The sequence below is a fragment of the Poecilia latipinna genome, unplaced genomic scaffold (assembly GCF_001443285.1).
Source record: "Poecilia latipinna isolate Pla-1442-1.1 unplaced genomic scaffold, P_latipinna-1.0 Scaffold775, whole genome shotgun sequence".
In the NCBI taxonomy this organism is placed as follows: domain Eukaryota; kingdom Metazoa; phylum Chordata; class Actinopteri; order Cyprinodontiformes; family Poeciliidae; genus Poecilia; species Poecilia latipinna.
This window is the reverse complement of record NW_015113391.1, coordinates 97142-122607: the sequence shown is the minus strand read 5'-3', so window position 1 is coordinate 122607 and position 25466 is coordinate 97142. Positions and strand designations below refer to the sequence as shown.

Here is a 25466-nt window from a genome sequence, read left to right as displayed (position 1 = left end):
CAAACTTAAAGAAGTGCTTTAAAAATTGTGTTACATTCTGACTGGCTGTGTTATGAAATCAGGCTCATTTTTTTCCCTCCAGATTCCTAACATCACCTGATGTTAGGATGTTAGGAGCAGGCAGCTGTTCTGAGCAAAGTTCTGATGGAATAAGTAAGAAACAAACAAACAAACAAAAAAACAAAAAAAACAGAAGCAAGAAGAGAAGTCTGATCAAATCTAAACGTGTCGTGATCTGGTTGCAATTTTTTTTTCTTCCTCCTTCTGCTCTGTGCGCTCGTCATTTTTGTCAGCTGCTGCGTGAGGTTCCTGACAAGTTTCTTTTTTCTATCTTATACCTCTGACGTGCTCAAACACACTTAATGATTTTACATAAGAACTTTTTTTTTTTGTTTTGTTTTTTTTTGCGTGTTTGGATCAAACGTAGGTAGCCACCCAAAGGCCTGGGCAAGAAATGATAACTGCAACCTAGCTTTAACAGGACATCCCTCAATATAACCGTGTCAGGAAAGACAATAACTTATTACGGGTGTCGTGCACATCTCATCAGTTTTACGTCTTGTGGTTCAGCTGATGGCTCACAGGTGGATAACTTGGAGTTCATTATTGTTCACCTCCTACCACCAAAACCTTGATGTGGTTAGACTTTTAATCAGACGATCGAGCTAATATGCTGAATAGCCACTTCCACATTGAAATTGTTCTTGCCACGCGATTTTGGCGATTCAGTGTTTTTTTGCTTCGGGTTTTGATCGTCAAAAATATTAGTGTGATAATACTTGAGCTCTTGATTATTTCTAATTATCAGTCCTAATGAGAAGTAAATAAACTTTGTCATCAACCTGCTTAGTCTCTGTGTTTAACTGCTTCAAAAAGCAAGGAATATCTTCAATTGGTTACCTGGCACAAAAAGACATGCTCAGACGTACAGAACAAAAAAATAAATAAAATAAAATAAAGTAAAACAAAAGAAAAAAAAAAAACTGCTCCTCAACATGATTGACTCTGAAACCGTTTCAAAAGTTAAACTAACTTTGTGGTAGATCTAGCCAAGAATACAAAGGTTAAAACAAGACGGCGATTGTGCAATACTATTTTTAAATTCTTTCGGAGTCACAACGGCAACACAGAACGATGACTGCAGACAGATCTTCACGCACCTGGTATGGGTCACTGTTGAGATCAAAGTATTCCAGGAAGCCGGTGGAAAACTCACAGAAGAGCGTGTTGTGGGTCTCGTTGATGGTTCTCAGGCACCAGTAGGTGTTGTTGTTGGAGCTGGTGCAAGCACAGAAGGCACCCACTGCAAGGTAATCGACACCGTCGTATAAATACCAGAGCACGCAAAAGGCCAGCTGTGGAACGAGTTAAAAAGTCACACGTGTGGTTTTGTACACATACATGTCCAGAAGGGAGCGGTCTGCCAGTGGTCGTTGTTGTGTGTAAAGCAAGTGAGGCCTGGCAGACTGCAGTCGTCTCCCTTCCTCTGCCGCTTCTTCTCCTTCCTCTCCTTCTTCCTGCGCCGGATCTCATTATACAGCTGGGTCTTCCCTTCGATGTCGTGTGTGGTCTCCCTGTCGAACAGCAACGAGACACAATTTTTTTTTATTATTTTTTTTTTTTTTAACCGTGACACAATCGTGACTTTTAGTGCCGACCCTTTGTGGTGCCAGTAACCACAGCGATGGGAGACGGAGAGGGGACTTCCACACCGAGCTGGAGTAGGACGGCCTGTTTACGCTTATGGTTAAGGCTCTCAGTTTGACCAGTTCTGCCCAGGATGACATCCTATCCACAGCCTTCTCGTCCTCCCTCCCTCCCTCCCTCACACAAAACAAACAGACACTGCTGGAAACAGCTGCTTTATATTGGCATAATCACAATCCCAGAGCTTCACGGTGGAAGTTGATCACTGCGTTTGATGGACGTTCTGATTCCTCCTCTGTTGAATCATTTGACTCTTCCATGCAACTCAATCACTTCCAGGCACACACCAAGCAATCCGCAGCAAAACATGTGCTTTGTCATTTAAACTCAATTCAAGAACCAAACATTTAAACAACTTAATGGATGGCATGATGGCTCAGAAACTGGAGAGTCCCTCAAAGGGCAACAAACACGAACGCACACTGGATGAAGTGATCTACGGCCTGGTTAAGCAAGTTTGTTTCCGTTTCTTTAATAATCACAAAAACAATAACAGAAACTCACTTGAATGGATGGAGCTGATCATTCCTGCCCTTCAGTCTCTCTCCCTTGTTTCTGAGGCCTTTGTTAAAATAGCTGGATTTACAAGCAGAGGAAAAAGAGCAATCAAATGGTAAGAAACATGACAACTTCATGAAACCACCAATAACTTAGACTTTCTACAGTAATAAAGGTAGATGGAGAATTAGTTTAAAGCTGAAACATAAAGGACAAACCTCTTTCCACAGTCACAATCGTCTGGTCGTGTCCTTTTCAGATGGCCTCTGACTTCTCGAAGGTTCTTAATTTTGTCTTGCAGGGCTTCAATCTGAAATGTAAGAAAATATGTTGCCAGCAGTTTTAAGTGTTATATTTCCTGTTATTTAAGTCAATGACTTCCAATTTCAGGAATTAATTTAAAAAAAAAAAAAAAAAAAAAACATGCAATCAGACAGCTTACCTCCTGATCAACGTAGCTCTTATGATCTTTCCAGGCCTTGGAAGATTGGTAGATTTCTCTCTCACAGTGAATGGTGTCATTCATCAGGATGTAGCACCTACAAAATGTTCCAAGAAAATGCATAAACCACCCTGCAAAAAGCAGTCGATGTGAAACACCTCGGTAAAAGGCTTACTTGTGGGTAACTTTCACAGAGTTCAGGTATCCCACCGCGTTGGTATCATCTGCCAGCATTTCCTCCGACCCGTCATCAGACCCCAAATCGTATTCCGGGTCCTCTGAGGCGTAGTGTCGCTTTGAGATGCCGCGGCGGCGGATGCCGGACTGGTCATCTGCTTGCAGGTCGATGTCGTAGATCTGGCCCTCAAATTCCACAGACAGCGATCGAGCAGGCCGGGTGTGTACAAAACGAGGGCGATAACCTGAAAGCCGCCAAGGAATTAAGAGTCGCGCAGTTGTTGTTTTTTTTTTGTTTTTTTTGGAGAACCGAGTTCAAAGTAACATTTGCAAAAGCAGAGTCGTTTCTGTTTGTTCCTTATAGAAAGCCCAGATTTTCTGGTATTAATCGTTTGGAACCATCTCAGTGCCATTTTAAAAGTGCCACACGTTGCAGGAAGATGTTGGAAGATTATTTGCTTTACTCTCTTCGCATGGAGAAAATATCATTTTGACACCTTTAAGCAAATATAGAGTAACCTAGCTAGAAACATAAAAACACCTGAACAAGTGAAACCTTAACTGAATACACTGAACATATACTCTTTAAAACACAGTTTGTGATCTGTGAAATCTTTTATTCTGCATGTGAAAACATTATATATTGTGTGTATGTGAGCCTCAGTTTTTCCATCAGCTTCTGTACTTTAATTTAAAGTACACAACATACTAAATGAAGAACAGAAATTCTCCTTTTCCATGGATATTAGAAAAATGTTTCTAAAAACTTGTGATCCGTGTCTATAGTTGGAGGAACAATAATCCAAATTAGGCCCGACTCTTGAGATTTTTAGTTGGAGCTGGTCAATGAAGAGACGACACGCATTTCTCAAATTCTGTTCGATAAGTCAGTGTTTTACTATGAGGATGGAAACAATAATGCAGAGGCCTGCACACATAGTGCCATAAAGCACATGCCGACACCAAGAACCAAGTGTGGCAGGGGGCAGAGATGGATTAAAATAATCAGTGACCAGTTGGGAAAATAACGACAGATTTATTTGGTCTGAAAATGTATTATTATTAGTCGTAGCCTTATTTTGGTCAATCAACACAAGAGGGCAGCATATTTCTCAAATTCAAAGCTCTTGCAAAAGTGCAAACCAGAACTGTTATTGGATGATTGCTTCTTCCAAGCAATGACTCATTTAAGAGCATAAATAATCAGTGAAAAAAAAAAAAAAATCCAGTCCTGGAATTTACAGTGTAACAAAACAAAAATATATCTCTAAACCAAAGCAAGTCAATAAAGTATGTGGATGCACCTGGTTCTTTATTGTTAACATAATGTCTTTTTGATTTATTTACATTAGATAACAGGTATGTGGTACTCACGCTGTCCTCCTGAGGAGAACCGTCGTTGGGAACGGCGATCGGCTCTGGTCGGTTTGTACAAAGGGTCCTCACAGTCGCACGCTTTCTCTCTGTTGAGAAAGCGTGCGAAACTGCTGGGGGGTCTTAGGCTGCGAACCCTCTTCCTGGACCCTTCCTTAGAACCACCTTTACACTTCTGGATCCTCCACTTCCCTGTGATCTCCTCCACACAGTGCCATTTCTGCCAACACCCAAAGCGGAAAGGGGCACTGAGAACAATTTGTACAGCTATTTTTGTTTGGCAATTTCGGATTTTTAAACAATCTGGAATGATTTTAGAGGTTCGTTTCCTCTGGCATTTCAAGTCTCAGTTTGTGGATGAGATTGGCATCCTAGTCCTGCAGCAAAAATAAACCAAAAAAAAAACCACCGCATGAGATGAATTAGGCTCATTTGGTGTCTGTAAAACAAAGAGGAAACCCCAATCACTCTCGCACCAGCCGTGTCCGTGCGTCACTAACGCAATTGTGTAAATAAACTCCCACACGTTTTTGGCTACATCATCGGCACCTTTCTTAAAAGGCATTCCAGTAGGAAATAAAGCTTTGGAGACTGATTAGGCCCCGGATAAAACCGGACCCAGACGTCTGCAGAGAGCAGCACAGGAGACCGGCGCTGAGTGTGGGAACAAGGGTACAAAACAAAGACTTGTACGACAGATCGGGTTTCTTCTGGAGGAGCTTACGGGGCAGCAGCGGAGCGGTCATGTCAGAATCAGAAAAGATGCAAGGGAGAGGCACGCAATGTCGCCAGAGGATGAAAACAATCCGTCTCTCTTCATCCGCCCCTCTGAGTGCAGCCACTGTGAAGACGCAACGCAAGGCATGCATGTGTAGCTGCACCGGTGCATCAGCAGGACGGCCGAAGATGATGAGAAACAAAGAAGGATGGAAGCACTTAGAGAGAGCCTGATTTGCCGGCAGACTTGCAGTTCGGACTGTTGGGCTTCCAGTGGATGTTATTTTACAGCCACCTGGGTTTGCAATTTAAGACTTACTCCACAGGATGCTTCCCGGTTTTATTTTGTTTGGAATAGAAAGAATGATAATGCAACCTGAAGCGCGAAGTGAAGTGACTCAAACCTGCCATGAACCCCCCCGACCCCGACAATGCACGGGAAGATTAAAAAGGCTTTATTGCGTACAGCTGAAATGCTGCACCCACACACACCAGAGTTCAGCCGAAGCCGCTCCGTCGCTGCCTTTATTAAGTGATTGCTACACACACACATTTATGTGGTCATAAAGTGGCTCTGGATTGAATTAGTCGGACCCTCAGAATGTCTGCCCGTCCTTTTAACACTACCTGAAATTTGTAACAATTTGTATTTCTCTGGCCTGTCTGCTCCAGGGCCACTTACTGTACCATCTGGCTGTTTGGTCTGCCAGAAAATTAATGGCCGCAAGATGAAAAGCAAGTACCCACAAATTAATGGACCACAAAACGGAGCAAAAAGAGACCAATTATAAAGCAAGTGATGCACTTGTAAATGGCTGCTTCAAGAGTGGCCCACAGATATCACCCCCCCCCCAATCCCCACCCACCCACCACTAGGCAAGATGAAGACCATCTAAAAGTCAAAAAAAAAAAAAACATCTTAGCTGGACAACAGGGGAGCTTAGTTAGAATCTGCTTGCAGCAACTTCTTGATACATTACTGTCTTTGCTTTACCTGTCCTGGCTGCTCGCAAGGTGTCTGGAGTTCTGCCAGCTGGCATGTTTCTCTGACCTTCTTGTACTTTGGAAGGCTGTTGGTCTGCTGAGTGCTCATAGAGTCATCCTTCTTCCTCAGGATCTTACTGCAGGGGAAAAAAAAAAAAAAAAACGGTAAAGAGCACAGACCTTGCAAACTATGTATGGTCTGTGTGCATGTTTTCATTTAAAAATTTCATATTATGTTCAGGTTCAAATTACATCTTCCATCAGTTTCCAAACAAATCTGGACATGTTGGTAAAAAAAAAAAAAAAAACTAAACAAAAAAAAAAATTTGTTGTTTTGGGGAATTTATTTCATCTATGTTCCACAGATTGTGAAGCAATAATGAGGTCGTGTCGACTGGACAGCGTGGAAAAGGACATCCCCTTTTTTGCTGATATTTGTACCAACTCAGATCTGCTGTTTTTTTTTTGAAAACCTACAACTGTGACTCGTTAAATCAACTCGGAATTACACTCCACTGAATACAGACATCTTGTTCTTTTGACACCTTTAGTCTATAAAAGCTAATTACCGGTTTCAGTGCTGTGTTTGGCATTGAAAGCCCACCTAGTTTTAAAGCCATAGGGAACAAGTGTAAAACACTATATTACATAAAAAGTGTACAGCCATTAAAAAAAAAGGGGGGGGGGGACGGACTTTTGAATGACTATTTATGAAATGACTGATTTAAATGCCAATGACATTCATTTGTCCAAGTAGAAAAAGTTTAGATGAAATATTTGAGTCAAAAATAAGTTAAAGTCACAATGTGGCAAATCAAAGACAAAGTGAGTCTTTTCCAGACTTTTCAAATATTAATAAAAGCATCATCTACGAGGCAACTGATTAAATTGTGGGGTTCAACATCCTGCAAAAACGCTTTTCATCTAAAGAGTCTCGTCTCTCTCCTCTCAGTGATTTCATAGAGTTGGCTGGAGAATTGGTGATATGTTTTGTCTCTTTGTGCCTGACCGTCTAGACTTGGGGATTACACATCTACATCAGTTTAGCATAAAGTTTAGCCTCAATCCCAGATTTTGTTTCTTACCCCCACTTTCTGCCAAAGAGTTCTTAGCACCAGGACAGAATGACAGCGGCGACAACAACCCGTTTCCAAAAGCACTACGACCGGTTTCTCATCCATTTCTCCCAACACCCGAGGGAAAGAATTGCCAACTTTCCCACATAAGCTTGGCTTTCGTCTCCTGACTTTCAGTCTGGGATGATTAGAGAGCAAACAGTTGTTGATGTCACTCCCTGACGACTGCATTATGCAGATGATGAGATTTTTCTTCAAAAAAACAAAACAAAACACCGTCAGCTCCAGCTGTCTGCGGTAGTACTGTAAGGTCATCCGAGGGTGTCGAATCACAGAGCGTGTCACATGAGCACAGCCTCACAGAACACATCAGCCACTGTGAGCGCACTGCTATCGTGTGAGGTTAATCTCAGCCTTTAGCTACAAGTGTTCCACCAGACAGACTTTGCAAACAGTGGGGATTAATGGAACAGCTTAAAAAAAAAAAAAAAAAAAGCTAAAGGTCACTGCTGCGTTGTACGCCGTCTCAATCTGTGTCGACGCAACTGAAGATTTACCAATACGCTCGAGGAGATTTTTTGCAAATGCAGGCAAGACCATCATTTTAGTGGAAGAGTAGAGCCCAAAAGCAGCAATTTGAAGCAAAATATAACTTTTACGGACAAGCTCAAGAAGGAAAATGCCCCAGAAGGTGTGCAGAATATTAGAAATCAGATTTCAAAAGCTCTTCGTATAATCTGGCTTCAACTTGATTATTCCGCCAACTCTTTTAACCGCCCGAATGAGAGCAAAGACTAGCTCCATGAGATTATCTTTGTCCCATTAGATGAAACAAAAGATATCATATTCAATCATTTCAGAAGAGATGAGAAATAAAGAACTAACCGAGCTTTGTGACAGAGCTACAAAGTCATGTTTCAAATTTGTTGCAAGCAACGCAGGGCGTGCCATGCACAGGTAAAGGAAGGTGATCTTCTCTGATCAGTTCAAATTTAAACTTCCTGACTCACAGGCAAAACAGCATGTGTGATAGAAAACTACCTCCTGAAATCACCCAGAATATAGTACCCACACGGTGAAAAATATAGCGGTGGCAGCATGATTCTGTATGAACTCTTTTGTTTTAAACGGAAAACTTGTCAGAGGCAGCAAAAGACTTTTGACTGGGGTAAAGGTTTAAGTTTCAACAAGACAATCAGAACAACAATGGGGAAGTGCCTGGCCAAAAATGTCCACTTCCAGATGTACAAACCTGGTAGAGACATCCCAGGAAAACGTTCAGCTGTAACTGGAGTAAAAGGTGAATCCACAAAGTATCGATTCAACGATGGACAGGAGGATAGTCAAAGAACGGATCATTTTCCTCTTACCACACAGTTAAGTACTACTTTGTGTTGGTCCAAAAAAAAAAAAAAAATGAAATCATATTCTGTAGTCGTAACATGAGGAAAGGCAGAAATAGTTCAAGGGTTATGCTAACTTTTGCAGAGCATGGTATTGTTCGTGGAAACAATTTAATGTCCTTTACTCATAAGTGTCAGCACCCTCTGCATGAACTGCAATGATTGACCAGAAATCGCTTCACCCTTCGACTCGGGAAGGTAACTGCTTTGAGGAGACTGAAAAATCCAAACAGATTGTGGTCAGGAAATGGCTGAGAGATAAGTAGCAGAACGAGGCAGACGTATCGCATGAACAGGGAACATCCATTGAGCCCTTTTATTTAAACACACTGTTAGTTTTATGTGACATATGATGTGCCTGTGGTGTGGACCCCAGCTTACCCTCGCTCCACCAGGAATGTATCTCTCCAGACTTTGGGTTTCCGGTTGGGTTTGAATCTGTGAAAACAAAACCGGACAAAGTTTATGGACTGCCTTTTGGAAACATTTTTATCTGCGGCAGCCTTCAGACGAAGCTCGCCAAGATTATGGAAGCTGATCACAACAGTCTTTTGGGGGTTAACGGTCTTTTGCTCTTCAGTTTTTCTGAGTCTCTGGAAGCATTTTAGTGGATTCATGTCAACAATAGATGCTTTGTAGCAGACAGATATTTTGCACTCTCACTGTGCGCTGTTAGTACAGTGGTTTTTGTGGAGAAACACATGATTGAGCTTGCAAACAAATTCTGAAGAAACCTTAATAAAGTGAGACCACAGCGACTTGCAGCCAAAATCCCACAGCCAAAAAGAGGAAAAAAAAAATCCTCCAAATTACTGGCTGTGTTCTTAGCTGGAGTTAATGTAATCACTCGTGTTGTGGAAATGTACATCTTGTTGGTAATGACCGATGAAGAGCATGGCTGCATGGATCACGCAAACTGTACAGTTATTGTTCAAAACGGCTATTCAGGCACGACTTTAGATGTACAGACCTGTTGCCAGTCCGCTCCTGTTCCAGCAACTTAAGGATGGACTTTCCATCCATATCTGGGGGGGTGTCGAGTCCGGCGATGTGGAGAATTGTGGGAGCAAGGTCGATGTTCAGCACCAAATGGGGGTTTCTGAAGAAGCACACGTACACAGAGGCCCCAACATTAAAGCAACAATTTCCAAACCAAAAGTAGAGCAAAATAGAAATAACGCGGACCGATCGGTACTCACACTGCCCCTGGATCCACATTTGGTCCCCTCAGGAAGAACGGCACCCGGATGTCAAAATCATACGGCATCGACTTTCCTTTGACTAACCCAAACTGACCAATGTGGTAGCCGTGGTCTGCTGTATAGATGATATAAGTGTTGTCTAGCTCGCCAGTTTCCTCCAGCATGTCATAAACCTGCAAGTACAGCACGGTAAGAGAAAGCACTGTTCGCTTTTCAAAAACATTTTAAGGATCACACTCACCTTCTGCACGGACTCGTCCACAGACAGAAGGGTCTGCAGCCTTTTCCGATGCAGGAAGTTGGTGAACTCCATGTGGATTGGCTTCATGGGGCCCGTGTACTGCATGATCCAATGCTTGTCCATGTTTGGGGCGTAGTTATAGCTCGGGGTACTTCAAGGACACACAGAAGAAGAACGCGCTTAAAAAAAAAAAAAATCTACGTAAAATTCCCCCAACTATCACCTCGCATTGAAATATGAATACCTGCCTGAGCAACTTGCGAGTTGCAAGAGAACATTTAGCAATGCCAAAAAACACCTGTCTGCTACTTTTTACAAACTCCTGTTCAGCAACAGGTGCCACAGTCGTCCACTGTGTTTGACACGCATCGGTTGCCACGCCGTTTGTTGACAGAAATGTCTTCGCACTTCTGCAAGCCAGCGCCTTCGCCGTTTTTCCACACCCCTCTCCGAACATCTCTCCTCTCGCACAGAGACGAGAGTCTCCTTGCTTGACTGCGCTTTTGGCACAGATGGGTCATTTGAGGGCTGGCACATGCTTATGAAAATAATAGGCCCCAAAGTCAAGTTTGCAACAAGTTCTGGAGCGAGAACTCAATAAGTCACGGTCATTTGAAGGGGCAGAGAGTAACGGGATGGGATAAACAGAGTGAAAAGAGGGAGAATAACTCATATTTATTGCAGAAAAGCTGCAAATCTGTTTGTGGGATTGAGTAGAAAATTAAGAAGAGGGATGGAGGATACAGTGCAGCACTGCGCCTGCAAGGTTTCTAGAACAGGACACGCAGACAGCTGCATAAAAAGCTCTAGAAAACAATCAGCAATGTTGAATTAACTCCTCCCGTCAAAGTGTAATTTCCTCTCCGAAACAGTTCTGAATATCAAAACTCTGATACTTAATAAAGCTCTGCTATGAGAACCCCTATGCTTTCACTGACTGAGCTGCCTTCTGTCCCCTTCTCCTTAGGCCTGCTTTGTAAGAAGGGTGAACTCTTCACCCACTTAGCAGGCAGTATAATAAGCCCCACAAAGAGGCTTGTCTCTGGGCAATCGGCCACCAAGGTATGGGGCCCTGAGCACCAGGGAACAGGAATGCAGAGGTCAGTGGGATGAAGTCGGTCTGTAGGAGAGGTCACACCTGCCACCAAAGGACATGCGTACAGCGGCTTGCAAAAGTATTCACACCCTTTTAGATTTTTCACGTTTTGATACATTACAATCAAAAACCTGCAGAGGTTTATATTAGGCGTTTAGGTGGCACAAACTTCTGCATAACTTTGTAATGGAAGGAAAATGGCATCCAAATTTCTTTTAAAATATTAATCGGGGTAGTGTAACATCACTTTGCCATTGTATCTCTATATCAAATCATGCCCAAACAAATGACCTTCAGAAGTCACATTACTGTGAACACACCATGACCAAAGAGAAACATGGCGGTGGCAAATTTATGCGATGGCGTTCTTCAACAGTGCTAGGACAGCTGGGCGGGATCTGGTAGGAAGATGAATGGAGACCTCAGAAGGCTTGTGAATGTGGTCCAAGTCACCCTTCCGGCAGGAAATCCCTGACAGAACTACAATGGAATATTTCATATTTAAGCATCGACATGTCTTCGCATAGTCTATTCAAAGTCAAGATTCAAAAACCAAGTGAGAGTCTACGGTAAGATTTGGAAATCAACGGTTACACCTAATTTCATTCCAAATCTGAGTGCGTTTGATCCATTTTTCCAAAAAGAAGGAATGGAAAAAGCATCTGTTTTTAAGAGTTGGTTATGCAAAGAGAACATTTTGAAACCAATATATTATTTGTCAATCACGCAAATGATATAATTTGTCAATCACGCAAAAATCCCAATAAAATACACTGAAGTCATAATGCAACAGAATAAAGAGGTACAAATGTTTTTGTAAGGCCCTACAGCTTTAGTTGTGTTTTAAATCAAACACACATGAAGGTCGGTGGCTTCTCAGTGAGGCAATTTGTTCATATGCGATTAGAATTACTGTCCCTCCCTCCCTGCTATCACAAGACATGCAATTCAGCAACCGCATTACATGTCTAGCACTTAAATGGGTCTCAACTTGGCTACATCTAAAGAGCTAGGTGAAAACACCTTAAGTGAGGAATGTTAATAACATTAACACGGAACCCTCCACTGCTATTGCACCTGTCAGAAGTACAGACGCTCGTTTGATTTACGAGGCAGCTCCTCCTTCACTGCCACGCAGTCTGTTCCCAACCCTGCGAGAAGAGAAAACACGCTGGCTGCATCATGCATGAGCTGCAAACATTAAATACCTCTGCACTGATAGAGGGCATGCTGCCTTGCAGATGAACCAAACTGGAACGGTGTCAAAAATTTGTCTTTTTGTTCAAGAGAATTTCCAAGAGTGGAAAAAATGATTTGCCTCATCTGACGAAAGCAAATAAATGAACAAACACACACCCACCCATGCAAACCACCTGTGGTCTCCATAGTAACCACACCACATACACAACACCTACACACAATCACTGGGATAACCCTTTCAGTCACCCGTGGCCCCCTCGCCGAGCTCCACCCCCGTCGCATGGAGGCACCAGCTAAAAATAAATTAATATTGTCACAAAGGGTGTTCCAAAGCACACAATGCATTCCTCGCATCCCAGGAGCCACGGGGAGAGACAACTGATTGATATGGACAAGGTCAGGAAGTTCTTTAGGGATAAAAGTGAACAGGAAGCTGGGAGGGAGGGGGGAGGAGACAACGAGATAACAGAGGATGGAAATATGGAGGGAGAGGTAAATAGAGCGACGGAAAGAGATATATATCGGTGGCGAGACAAGCAAATGTGAGTAATGTGGGAAGACAAAAAGTGAGAGCAAGTCACACAGAGCACAAAGGAAAGGAAGTGGTAGTATTCTGTTGGAAATTCAGAGGGCCCACCATGACAAAGTAGGCCACAGGGCCACTGGGACAGAATGGGACGAGCTGCTCGCTCGGTACAAGCACGGCGTTATGATAAATTGTGATATGATCCGCTCCGCTGGTATGCCCGTGCCCCCCCCCCCCGGTGTTCTCAAATGATAAATCATTTCGAGCTCATGCCTTCCCCATCTTCACTTGTTGGAGCTTCAAAGAAACCTGTCATCCCCGGTAGATTGAGAACCTTTATAGTGTCATCATGTTTGACACACCTCATTTTATAAAAAAAAAAAACAGAAAAAGCCCACCAAGTGTTAAAGAGAAAACGCTGAGATCCAATTAGCGAAGCATGTTGGGTCAAACCCCATGGAATCCTGTCTAATGTCTGAGGAAACACCGCTATAAAATTCTTACCACCCACATAATGATAGCTTTTTTTTTTGTCTGTTTTTTTTTCTTGGAAAGAAACATCTAAATGCATAAGATCAAAAAAAAAAAAACAGCAATGTTCATACCACTGTCTTTTGGCTTCAGCTGTGATATTAGTTTTAAGTGTCGGGGGATCAAACTGAAGAAATATTGAATTGCGAAAAGGACAGAACAGTGGAGCCTGAAGGCAGATGCCTTTTAAAAATCCCTTTGAAACAGTTACAATTCCTGTGTTTCCCAGATACTGTTAATTATTTTCTTTTATGTCATTAACTTTTTTTGCTTATGTTGAAAGTTTAATAGCGCCATGTTCAGGAGAAAGTGTGACAGACATAGCAAAGCAAGAATGGTAAAAATGACTAACCAATATTGTGATTTCATGCAGAGTTACCAATAGTGTGAACACAGGCCATGGTGTCATTTCTCAAAATCTCCATTTGCAAAGTTCTTTGTTGCCAACAGTATTCTTAAAAAAAGAAACCTCCACTTCGGAAAGTTTTTTTTTTTTTTTTTCTTGCCAGCAGACAAAAGGTGCCAAGGCATTAGATTGTTTTGCAGATTGTCTGTTTGTGTGGGCAAGGGCTTAAAGAGCTTGAATTTATCAAAGGGTGTACTAATAACATCCGAGGTTGCCTTGGAGATTTTATACTTTGACAAAAGCAGCAGTTTCTTTATACCCTGCGTCGTCGTCTTGTGGAGGGCTTTGGCTTCAAAAGGGATCAGAACTAGAGTAGTATGACGGGCGTTAGAATATGTTCTCATCTTATCTTGTCTTTGAGTTATTTTGTGTTATGTGTTCATGTTTTCTGACTGGCTTTCACTTTCTGCTTAATATTATGTATGTGCATGTTGTACTGCAGTTGTCCACTGGGGGCAATGAGAGCGAGTTCTTTCGTGTAGGCAGCACTGTTCTGAAGAAGAAGTTGAACCTGGAAATTGGCAATAAAGCGAACACGGCTATCTGATGAAAAGAAGTGTGGTTCATTGTGAACTTGAGTACTGAACAAGAAAATGCAACAATAAGTACTAAAGGTGGGCAAATCACTGCATAGTGAAATGATAAGCGGCGTTCCTCAAAGCCATTCGATTTGGGAACAGTTGATTTGAGAGCCAGTCGTACTTACATGTGCTGTGAAGCATTGGGGAAGTGCTCGGCATACTGCGGGGCCGAGTCTTCTGGTCCATGAGGGGCGGCGTGGCTGATGACCATCATCACAGGACGGTGAGGGTATATCTTCTTGGACATTCGGAAGAAGCTGATGCTGTCGTTGGTGATCAGATCTGTGAAATAATCCTTCAAAAAGAGGAGCGAAGTGAGTCAAGCTACTGGGCGCAAGCGGGCTAGAAAGGCATCATTTAGAAAACAAATGCGGGGATTGAAGCAAAAATCCTAAACAGCACGAGCTTTTATAAATCTCATTTGCAGTCCAATCACTATGACATGTTGCTTTTCCTGGTCCAGTCATTTTCAAATAAATTAAGAGGAGCCAGTAGGGATATGAAGTGGGGCCATTGAGTGCAGTACAGCAGCAATCTGTCGAGTCAACAGCTGGCAGCTTGCCTGTGTGTGTGTAAATGAGTGGGTGTGTGAGCTGGAGTCTGTGCGAGCGTGTGTACACTGTATATTGGCTGCTGCCTCATCAGTGAATCTCTGCACTATCAAATGTGACACCACTTGATGGTGAGCGAAGCTTGGTGCTTTCAAATGGTATGCTGTTATGACGGCTCCCACCCTCTACTCCACTCTGGACTTTTCATTCTGCTTCTGCCACTTGGGTCGTTTCTGGCCTGCCCAGTGTACGTCTTCCCGCTCCTAAATGATTACCTTTGATTAATATTGGAGCACAAAACCCGAGACGGAAATCTAAAATAAATAACCCTTAATTGGGCTTTCGGTATATTTTTTTCATGTCAAAATCGAATGCTTTTGCAAATACAATGAATTATGGGAAATATTACTACAGCAGTCAAACTTTTTATATCGTCTCTGCAAAAATTACAGGCAAGGACGGATGGATGGACAGATAGATTTTCTGTTATTTTCCAGACGGCATGGGAAAACCTGCCGTTTCCAATGAGATGTGCTGAAGGAGACAAAATGATTTCCTTCCCAAAATTGAGATTTTTTTTTTCCCAGAAATTGGTAATTGTAAAGATAGAGCCCAGCTAAAAGAGTGAAGCTAACTGTGAAGAGCTCACGCCCTCTTCACAATGTGAAATAGTCACAGCAAGCATGTCAAAGCCGTGCCATTTTACTGAAACCTTTATTCCAGTCAGGGTGGAGTCCGGTCTTATTTTTACCTTCGCTGTCAGCAACACCCTCAGCTAAAATAAAAATAGGATTAGCAGAGTTTCCAATAGCCAACTAACAGTCCTGTCTGTAGTCTTGTCATGCTGCTGCTGCTGCTGTTGTTGTTGCCCAACACCAAACACATGGAACGGACTGCACGGCTAAGAACAAACGCTAAGAGAAATTTCCCAGAAATGTCAGAAGTGGGTTTGGCTGATTCGTCTTCTCTTTATTATTACGGTTTTATTTTATAGTCAGTCCAGTTTTAAAAGCCTGGCAGGTACACATGCCCGTAGAGGATGAGGATTACGTGCCCATGGCAAAAGCACTGCTGTGCGCTGCTGTGCCCTGCAGTGCTGCCAGCAACTAAAATCTGAGCCCCTGGTGCTAAAGGGCTCTGGCAGGTCAACAGGAAGTGAAAGTGTCATGGGGAATGCCTGGCCAAGAGCAATAAAATAATCACACGAGTGGCGATTATCCCTCTTCACATTTGGAGCTGGCAGTGAAATAGTAAGAATTTGTTAGCATAACTCCTTTGTAAGAAAAGACTGTCGATACAGGACGGCGTTACTGCATCAAATTTAAAAGATTTGCGCAGGAAGGGTACGGAGCGAGACTTGTGCACTTTCATGACATCAGTGTGCCACATCTGGATTGGAAGACTTCCCGGTTTTTTGGTTTTTTGTGCGTGTTTTTTTTTCATGGCTGTTGTTCTAGTATCATGGAATCTGAGTAAAACAAGTCCACGGGCAACACGGACAAAGAAAACATTCCCACCAGAGCGGCGTCAACTTGAATGAACTCCCTTCCCTACAGACAGAAACTCAGATGGGGTCTAACTGATTTAAACCGCTCAGGGTGAACACGCAGCAAGTCGCACTGCAGCCAAGCCATCCCGTGCGGACTCCTTCGGCGCTCCGGAAAGAGCAGCGTTGCCAGGCGGTGGGTGTGAGCAGTAAATTACAAATATGAAGAGTCTGTTTGGTTCTAAACCACGATTTGATCACCATGTAAATGTCGTGTAAACACATCGGTCTCTGCTTTACACCTCAGTCCAAAGTTGGCAGAGGAACGGCAGCTCAAACACTTACTTGCTCATCTTTTTTTTTTTTTTTGTTTATCCATAACTGTACAACCCGAGGAGATACTGGCATGGCTCTGTGAAAACAAACTGAAAAGCTCCTAAAACATTTGAGGGAGGGCAGGGGGGATTATTGCAGGAGACTGTTTGCAGTGTAACCACAGTTCATCTTGTGAACCCGACACTGTCGAGTTGAAATTTCCCTTCCCATTTTACAGTGGTATTTTCCTGCAAAGTCATTTTGCAAAACTGCACAGCTTGACACAGGAAAAACAGAAAAGGAGGCAGACAAAAACAGATGAAACAACCACTAACCAAAGAGGCATTTATTGCAAGCAACTTTGTCTTCCCATAAAGCTGCACCTATTTTACACCGTCTAGCTGTTAAGGGTAGGTGCATCTAAAGCCGTACCACAAAAAAAAGGAGACACCCCAGCTCAGTCCCTATAATTCACAATACAGAATTCCCTTCAGTCTGAAAAATGACAATATTAGTTGGAGGGCTTCTCTGCGTTTATAAGAGAGTGCAACCTAACATTTGCCAAGCAAAGCCTTTATTTTAAGCCATAAAGTGAAAAGAAATTGGTGTGAGATAATGAGAACACATACCTTGGCATAGTCAGCGCCGTGTTTCTCCTTGAATCCGTTCCGACAGACAGTGTAATTATAGAAGCGGGAATTTTTGATCAATCCGACCCATTCACGCCACCCAGGCGGAATGTAGCTGCCATTGTACTCGTTGAGGTATTTGCCGAAAAAGGCTGCAGAGACGGTGGAGCACAGAGAAGAGAGTTGCTTTAAATACAGTGTTTAACGATGAGTTCATGTTTCCAGCTCCTTTGTAGTTCTTTATGGGCTTTCTAAGTCTCCGTCTGCGGATGCCTGACATGAGGTTCGTCTTTTTGCCTGGTCCTGATCCTGATCCAAAGTATCAAATCCCTTTCAAGGTCTTTTCGAATAATTGGATTCAAAGACCAAACCTAGCTTGTACTGTTATTTTATGTCATCCGCGGCCAAGGCACATGCAGCAGAAATTTACTATGCCAGTATAAAAAAATAAAAAAAATCAGACTACTGTCAACTGCACAGGTGCAGAACTGTGAGAGTTTGCAACTAATATTTTTTATAGTATTTCCTCAATGTCAACAATGACATTAACGGTAAAAGAGACTGTATTGGCTGCTGCAGCTTCCCATCTGTTGTCTTCGAATTGCCAGACACACTGTAATTGGAGATATGTCGGCGTGTGAGGAGGAAGAGGGAGGAAGAGTAGTGTTTTAATTAGCAGTTAAAACACCACTAATTCAGGCCTATGACATTCAAAGCAAACCCACCTCCAAAAACAGTTAAAGCTACCTAGAGCCAACCAAAAGTCTGGGAGATTAGAACGGTAAGTGCACTGACCTGTCCTGTAGCCTGTGTTGTTGAGGTAGACCGCAAAGGAGCGTGGCTCATGCTGCGCTTGCCAAGACGGGGAGGAACAGTTCTCATTGTTGGTGTACGTGTTGTGGTTGTGGACGTACTTTCCCGTCAACATGGACGACCGTGACGGGCAGCACATCGGCGTGGTGACAAAGGCGTTGATAAAACTTGTGCCGCCGTCTTCCATTATCTTTCTGGTTTTGTTCATCACCTGCAGAGATCCTGAGAGGACAAAGCAAGGTTACTTTTATTTCTCATTTATTTATACTCGAAGTTCAATTTACTTTTAGAGGATAATACAGTACCTATAAAAAAAAAAAAAAAAAAAGTATTCTTTGTGGCTGGACATGAAAAGGGCTGTTCATGCCCCTTCTAGTCGGGAACATAAAAAAAATGATATTTATATTTTTAATCAGTTGTCCTTATTTTTGTTGAAATCAGATTTTACTTTGAGATTAAACAGGACTCTTGTAAATTGGTAAAAAAAAAAAAAGCTAAACTTTTTTGATTTGTCAGAGCAATAAAAAGGCTCAATCATTCAAAGAGATTAATACTTTTTTTTATATATTATAGGTACTGTGTAGGTAATCCTTTCTGGCTCGGTTTTCTCAGACTAAACCTAATTGAAATGCGGCAGCTGAAAAACCAGATGGTCATTCCCTACTGGTTTATGGTCTGCGTTTAATATTTAATGTAAAAAAGGAGACCATATAAATCTGAAGGCAGATAGCCAGAAAAACAAAGAAAGCAATTAAGATCAAATACAGTGATAAATTTTGTATATTAGCAAATAAATGTGGAGGGGCGTAAGCTTGCCAGCATTTCTTACCCAACTCAACATCCTGGTCATCGGTCATGATGAGGATGATGTTGGGCCGGATATTTCGGCGGTCCCGCTGGATGCGACCCCTGAGCCCCTGAGCCCTGGTGGTTGTAAAGGCTTGGCTGCCTGGAGTCCAGTCCACAGATAGCAGGACTAGCCAGGAGAGCCAGTGGATTAGCATGGCGTCCAACAGAACCAGACAGCTGGAGAACTTGATGGGAGGATCACTGGAGAGATGGGAGGGAGGAGAGGACGGGCAAGGGCTCACACCTTGGTAGATGTTAGGGGCCTAGTTGACTGAGAGAAGAAAAAACATGTTAAAACAAGGATGAATGACATAACATGATTCATTTTAAAGTCATTAGAAAAAGGTGGACATTTTTAAAATACTTTTAGATAAGCCATAAAGAAACAGTGACCAATGCCTTGATAATAGCTCTAAATAATAATAGGTCTAAAAAAATAAATAAAAAATACTTAAACATTTCAAGTAAGCACATCAACAAATTGATCTGAGTTACATTTTGGGGTTGAAATTCCAGGCAAACAAGTCCCACCAAAGACTGAGTACAATTTCTTTTTCTAAAAAAAAAGAAAAACACTTGAACGTTCTCTCCCTCTTTAGGCAACCTAACACATGGAAACTCTTTATCCCAACTGCGGAGCTGTTGTTCAGCTAAACGTGCCGAAACTATGCAATTGGCTGCCCAAACTCAAACACCCACAACTGCTCTTCGATTAGAGCCAATCAGGGCCCACTTTCCACCTGCCACTCAACAGTCGGACTCACCGCCCCTCCACAACTCCCAACTCTCCAACCACCGCCGCAACCACCACCACCACCACCGCCACCACCTATCCTGGTGAGTCATGCATGACAGGCTTCTGGATGGGGGAGGGAGTTCTGGTGCAGGAGGCGGAGTAAATGGTTCCACCGCATTAACTCCAGTGGCTTTGTTGCTAATCACAGATGACCACTCAGTCATCAAAACAAGCTGGTGCTTGGTTCTCAAAAAAAACTCATGCTTGACCATAAACAATTATGTGTAGCTAAGATTATCAGGATGGTAAGCTTCCATTTCAGTCAAACACTTTTTATAAGAATGTATAAAAATGTAAATGACTTTAATGCTTATTATTGTAAATGTACACAGAGTGAGATTACACCAATTAGCAGGTAGATTTCAGTGACAGTAATACATCTGAGAGCTGTGTAGCTTGTGGCTGTGAAATGAACCATTGCCCTGTGATAATGAGTACTCCATTAATGCTTGATGAAAAATGCCTTATGGATAGAAGTCCTGCTGAGTGGCGCCATGCTGCTTCCCATTTTGAGTTAACAGACTGAAAACAAATGGAAGGTCTGTGACACCTGGGTCTGCCCCGGGAGGCTCCGCCCTTACCTTTATTTCCATAATCACTCCATCCAAATTATAAATATCATTAATGGGATATCAAGAGACACTCCAGATAAAAATGTAGGCAACATTTCAATTACTTAAAATTGCAGCATGTGACTTATAAAAAAATATTTTTCTTTACGTTTTTGTTGAAGCCATCACCATGCCGAAAGTATGGTGTGAGACAAATTTTTTAGCATAGCCACCGATGACAGCAAATAAACGGTTTTCCTCTAACAGTAAGTTGTTTCTCCACCATTAACATGTTTAGCATGTTTAAATGAAGTTGAGGGACAGCGTTAAGACCCTTCTCCTCCTGGCTCTGATTGGTTCTTTTCGGTCGGGAGCGGTGCATTTCTTCAGGAGGCAATAATAGCTCAGACGGGATACAGGTAGCAGAAACCCAAAATGCAATTTCTCAGAAAATTATAGCATCACAAGATAATCTAATAAGCTACAAAGGATGACTGCTAAACAGTTCACTGTTGGTAACAAAAAGCTGAGTGGAAGGAAATGGTGGGGCAGAAAAGTTCCAGAAGCAACAGGGATGCTGCAGCCTTGATGGGATTGTGAAGGAATGCCCATTCAGGGGTTTTATAAGTGAGATCACAAAGTGTGAACTGCAGCTGGAGTACTCAAAAGCTGCCACACACAGAAGTCTCAGTGAAAATGAACAGGCATTGGGTTGAAAAAGGGTGAAAAGCAAATGTTTTTATATACATTTTTTTTTCTTCTTTTTTTTGAAGAAATATTGGCAATCCTGGAATTTACAGGAAAGATTTCAACAGTCTGGCTCCTAGGAAGCAATAATAGAAATTAAGGATAACCTAAGACAGTAAAGCACATTAATGGCTGATCTGACGGGTTAAAAACACTCTTTGCTAAGTGATGCATCAACAGATGTTCCTCCCAAAATCATGACCTATCATGTCATCAAAAAAAATAACATAAATAAGTGAGAAAAGCCATTGTCAGTAACCTTGAAATGGTGGCATTTATCTTTCACTTCTCCAGTCAGATCTTACACGTGATAAGCAGAGTTCAAACGGTGCTATACCGTTCTGATTTCTGTTTCAGATGAGCTGTGTCTGAGCGAGCCAGTTATCGTGACAGCTCTGTACAAACATTGGCGCCATTTGGCCAAACACTCCCCCCCCCAAAGTGCAGGGTGGTGGAGCGGACAGGACCTTACACAAACTGCTCCACAAACATATGCAGACACTAAAATGATACCCAGACACCGGCTTTTCTCCCACAAAAACAATATCCCTTGCCGTTTGGGTCCAAGTCCTCCCACATTATGCAGGAAAGCTTCCCAGAAACAAAAGACACAACTAATCTCTGGAGAAAACTCAAGGCTCCATTTTGCCCAAGCCGTGGAAGATTGGAAATCAGCTGTAAGCCAGTTGGCCTGCCAACATAATCTTCACACCCAACACCAATTCAGTTTTAGATACCAGTGATTTCCATCAATGGTGCATTTTTTCCACTCAAAAAAGGTCTGATTCAAATATTGTAGAGTGGATGAGGTCAATATCTGCAGTGTTTGAAAGGACCGAGATTCAAATGTCAATCAAGTTCACACACACGAATCAAGGTATGGATACAGGAAATGTGGAGGCTAAATGACTGCCTCACAGCCATCTATCCTAATGTGAAGGCTTCAACTTAGAACCTATCTCTTATGTTAATGTGATATGCAACCAGTCTAGGATTATTTTTACATTCCATTTTGAAGTACAAACCACATGTCAAGAACAATGCCGTGGCAAACAGGCTAATGACAAACAGTTCAACTAAATAATTTATTGCAAATATTACAACGGTATAACAGCAGCAAATGCACCTGATTCTGCAGTGCACAAGTCACAAAAATGTATCAACAACTTCAGTGTTGGTGTGTCACACAACTGAGGCGAGGTGCTGGTGCCCATCTCCAGCGGTCAATGAGCGAGAGGCGGGGTACACCCTGGACAGGTCGCCAGTCCATCGCAGGGTAACGCAGAGACAGACAGGACAAACAACCATGCAAGCACACACTTTCAATTAAAGAGAATTTAGAGAAACCAATCAATCTGACATTCATATCTTTGGACTGTGGGATGAACCCAGAGAGAACCCAAGCGTGCACAGGGAGAACATGCAAACTCCAGGCAGCTTGCATTTTTGCTTCATTCTGTTGCTAAACCACTAAAACAAAAATAAAATCCCAATTTTCACTTTGACTCAGTCATGAGTTCACATCATCTAGGACTGAACAGGTGAGGAATCTTAATTTCTGGACAGCACCAGAGGACTAGGGAGCACATTGTTTCTGCTTCCCCTTTGTTTTGGAGGATTAGCTGTAATGACCCTTTAAATTTGGACCGTACAGTACTCTGCGTGACTAGAACATAAGGACGAACAGAACGACCCCAGTAGTTAGGGGGTTCAAAGGAATGAAACAACAAGGCCACTTGTTGTCAGGCACACAGCTGCCATATGCTTAAAAGATGTGCAATTTTCAGATTAATGACCGTCATCGCTCAGAGCTTTAGCACACATCAGCCTCATGATAGCAGGAGTTTTCCTACTTTCCTTGAAGAAAATAGCGCTCACATAATTTTGTTAGGGAAGTCTGAAGTTCTGTTCAGTAATTTGCTGCAAACAGGCAGACAGCTTCACTTTCTCTCACATATAGATGAACATAATAAAACTGTGGCTTATTTAACCATGTTGGGCAGCCGTACTTGTCTGGTTGTGCCCTCCAGTCAGGGCCTCAAACCACACACTCCACTGCGCCCTGACCCTCTTCCGACCCCAGCGGTGATACGGCTTTGATGGTGGCTTGTTTAACCTAACCTCAGCAACCAGAGGCTAGCCACACACAGGGGTTAAAAGGGGAAAATGAATGGAAGGGGTTCAATATAGAGGTATAGCGTCCTGTAAAAGGTCCGTGTGGGATTGGACTGCATTTTCCTTCCAGAAATGACAAACAGGTGATGTCTGGCTTCGGTTCTATCCAGACAGCAGTGACAGGATGTACGTTTATCAGCTGTCACTGAAAAACAGCAGAAGAAACATAAAAGCACAAAACAACTGACATGAAAAATGTCCATCCATCGTTGCATCATATATCTGTCCACAGAGCAGGACTGGGCTCAGATGAAGAGTTTTGAAGGTTTAGAAGTTCAGGTTCTCAAAATAAGATGCAGGTCAAACTCAAAACAGATTGTCTTATACAGCAAAACAGTCTTTTATCGAAATTACTGGTTGGAAGGCCTTTGATGGGCTACTTTAAAGCATTTTATGCCCATGCTTAAGTCTTTTTATCCATTCCAATCATTGCCAAAAAAAGAAGAAATATTAGCACAGGTTCAATTCTACAGCCTGTGTGTTGATAATAAGACATGGAACTATGAATCAAATGGGAAATTACTGACTTGGTAAATTTTTAAGCATGTAACTAGGTGATCAGAAACTCAAAAACTTTATTTATTCTGATAAGTGAACACCTCACTCTTTGGTGTTGAAGTTAAATTTGTGCCATGAAAGCTCAAAGTTCGATATTTTTAGCATCAGTGGAGTGTTAAAATTTAAGTTGCATTCAATAAATATTTACAGCTATTTGAAGAAGGCATTTAAAATGTCAAGACATGTTTGCAGTTTATCCAGGCTGTGAGAGAGCAAAACTTTGGCTGACAACAAGAAGGCTAAAATAATTACAGCTACAAAAATTATTACTGCTCACTTGCATTATGGAGTCACCACTGTTTCTAATATAAATAATTCTAAACCATTTAAAGCAGGAAGGATGAAAAAAACACTTTTAATCTTTAGAGAAATTTCCAAAAATAAACATCAGACCAAAGCTCTACAAAAATAAGGGGTTTTGGAAATCTTCTAATGTTTTATAAGTGCATATTTTTTGGGAGAGACTTTTATATTAAGTAAAGTAAGAAGACTTTATTTAGTAGTAAAGTAAGTAAGTTAAAGCATCTCAGATTTCCACTTATTCTTGTCAACTCTGCTTACCTCATCCACTCACTGGTCAAAAGGAGGAGAATGCAAGTCTAATGGCATAGTTTACATTCTACTGTTCAGCGATAAGCTGTGGAACTAGCAACAATACAGGTCATTCAGCGCATCGTACCAGAGTGGAGGAAAGCAGAAAAGAGCAATATGCAGTGGCAAAAGAGACACAAATGGACCTCAGAAACGCTGCAGGTTAAATAAAACTGAGCAACATTTTCATGTTTGCATCAAACATCCAAGATTTAAGTCCAGCTTGAGAGCTCCTTCTCCAAGAAGAAAAATTAGGCATTAAATTAATATAGAGGTTTGTCCAAATATTTCTCTAATATGATGGAATTCAGCTGGTCTGCCGCCATGAGGGCTCATGGGGGCATTTTACACTGAGGAGGGCCTGTGTCAGGACCCGCTGTGCCCAGCAAGCCAAGGGTAGCACATTGTACCCTCCAAGACCTGTCTGTTAGCCACACGAACGACTGACTGAACGGAGGCTCTGTCTCTCTGCACTCATTTGGCTGCATGAAGGTACGGGGGAGAAAAAAAAAAACCCAAACCTTGCTGTTTTCAAACTCTTAACTCTACTGATTTGTTTGACCAAAACCTATTCAAGATTTATGACAAAATTCCAGTCGGCAAACGAAGTACAAGATACCCCCTCTCCTCCCCTGTTCCAGCAACTTTATGGCTACACAACTCTTTACTTTGACAGGCAACGTCCTAACAATGTAAAGCTACAGAATTTAAATCTTGGAGCTTCCCACTGACTGGTGTGCGGTGGGTTTGTGGTACGATGGAGGCCACTTTAATGAAGTAGAATGGCCTCAATTCAGTGAAATATGAACCTGTAGCGAGGGCATTCACAGCCATTAGTCTAAGCCCTCTTGTTTCTTTCAGTCCCAGTAAGAAACCCTTTGTAGTGCCAAAAGCTGCCAGGCTTCCCCATCAACATCGTGACTGCATCTTTATAATTAAATGAATCCTAGTTTAAAATACTTCAAAGTGCTGATGCCTTGTGCAGCAACGGGAGGCTTGTTTTGAAATCATAAAGAGGTTTTAGGTACTATAAGAAGGAAATGATTAAAAAACATTGCAGAAATGAAAAGGAGTTGTATTTATTTGTGTGTGGGTGTGTGCTCTGGATTTGTAGGTGGTGTGTGTTTAAACTGAACCAGGCACAAGCTTTGTTTAGTTCTATCTGTCTAAGCAATAAGACGATGCTGGGAAGAATGAATGACTGTGCTTGGTGTCATTAAGTAAAGCTGGAATCACTCAAATAC

At 42.2% G+C, this 25466-nt stretch overlaps 1 protein-coding gene across 6 annotated transcripts in view; it reads right to left on the bottom strand.

The window, feature by feature from the left end:
- The window catches only part of sulf1 (sulfatase 1), an 86834-nt gene that overhangs the window by 7294 nt on the left and 54074 nt on the right, over window positions 1-25466 (bottom strand). For all 6 annotated transcript variants that reach the window (XM_015046336.1, XM_015046337.1, XM_015046332.1 and 3 more), the window contains 16 exons: window positions 18785-19075; window positions 17938-18177; window positions 17143-17294; window positions 14287-14456; window positions 9822-9972; window positions 9578-9753; window positions 9349-9477; window positions 8760-8816; window positions 5910-6036; window positions 4199-4418; window positions 2823-3069; window positions 2648-2744; window positions 2424-2515; window positions 2212-2283; window positions 1402-1574; window positions 1161-1303 (listed from right to left, as the gene is read on the bottom strand). In XM_015046336.1, coding sequence (XP_014901822.1) covers window positions 1161-1303; window positions 1402-1574; window positions 2212-2283; window positions 2424-2515; window positions 2648-2744; window positions 2823-3069; window positions 4199-4418; window positions 5910-6036; window positions 8760-8816; window positions 9349-9477; window positions 9578-9753; window positions 9822-9972; window positions 14287-14456; window positions 17143-17294; window positions 17938-18177; window positions 18785-18959 — 2421 coding nt within the window. In that variant the 5' untranslated portion in view covers window positions 18960-19075. The remainder of the gene's footprint in view (window positions 1-1160; window positions 1304-1401; window positions 1575-2211; window positions 2284-2423; window positions 2516-2647; window positions 2745-2822; window positions 3070-4198; window positions 4419-5909; window positions 6037-8759; window positions 8817-9348; window positions 9478-9577; window positions 9754-9821; window positions 9973-14286; window positions 14457-17142; window positions 17295-17937; window positions 18178-18784; window positions 19076-25466) is intronic.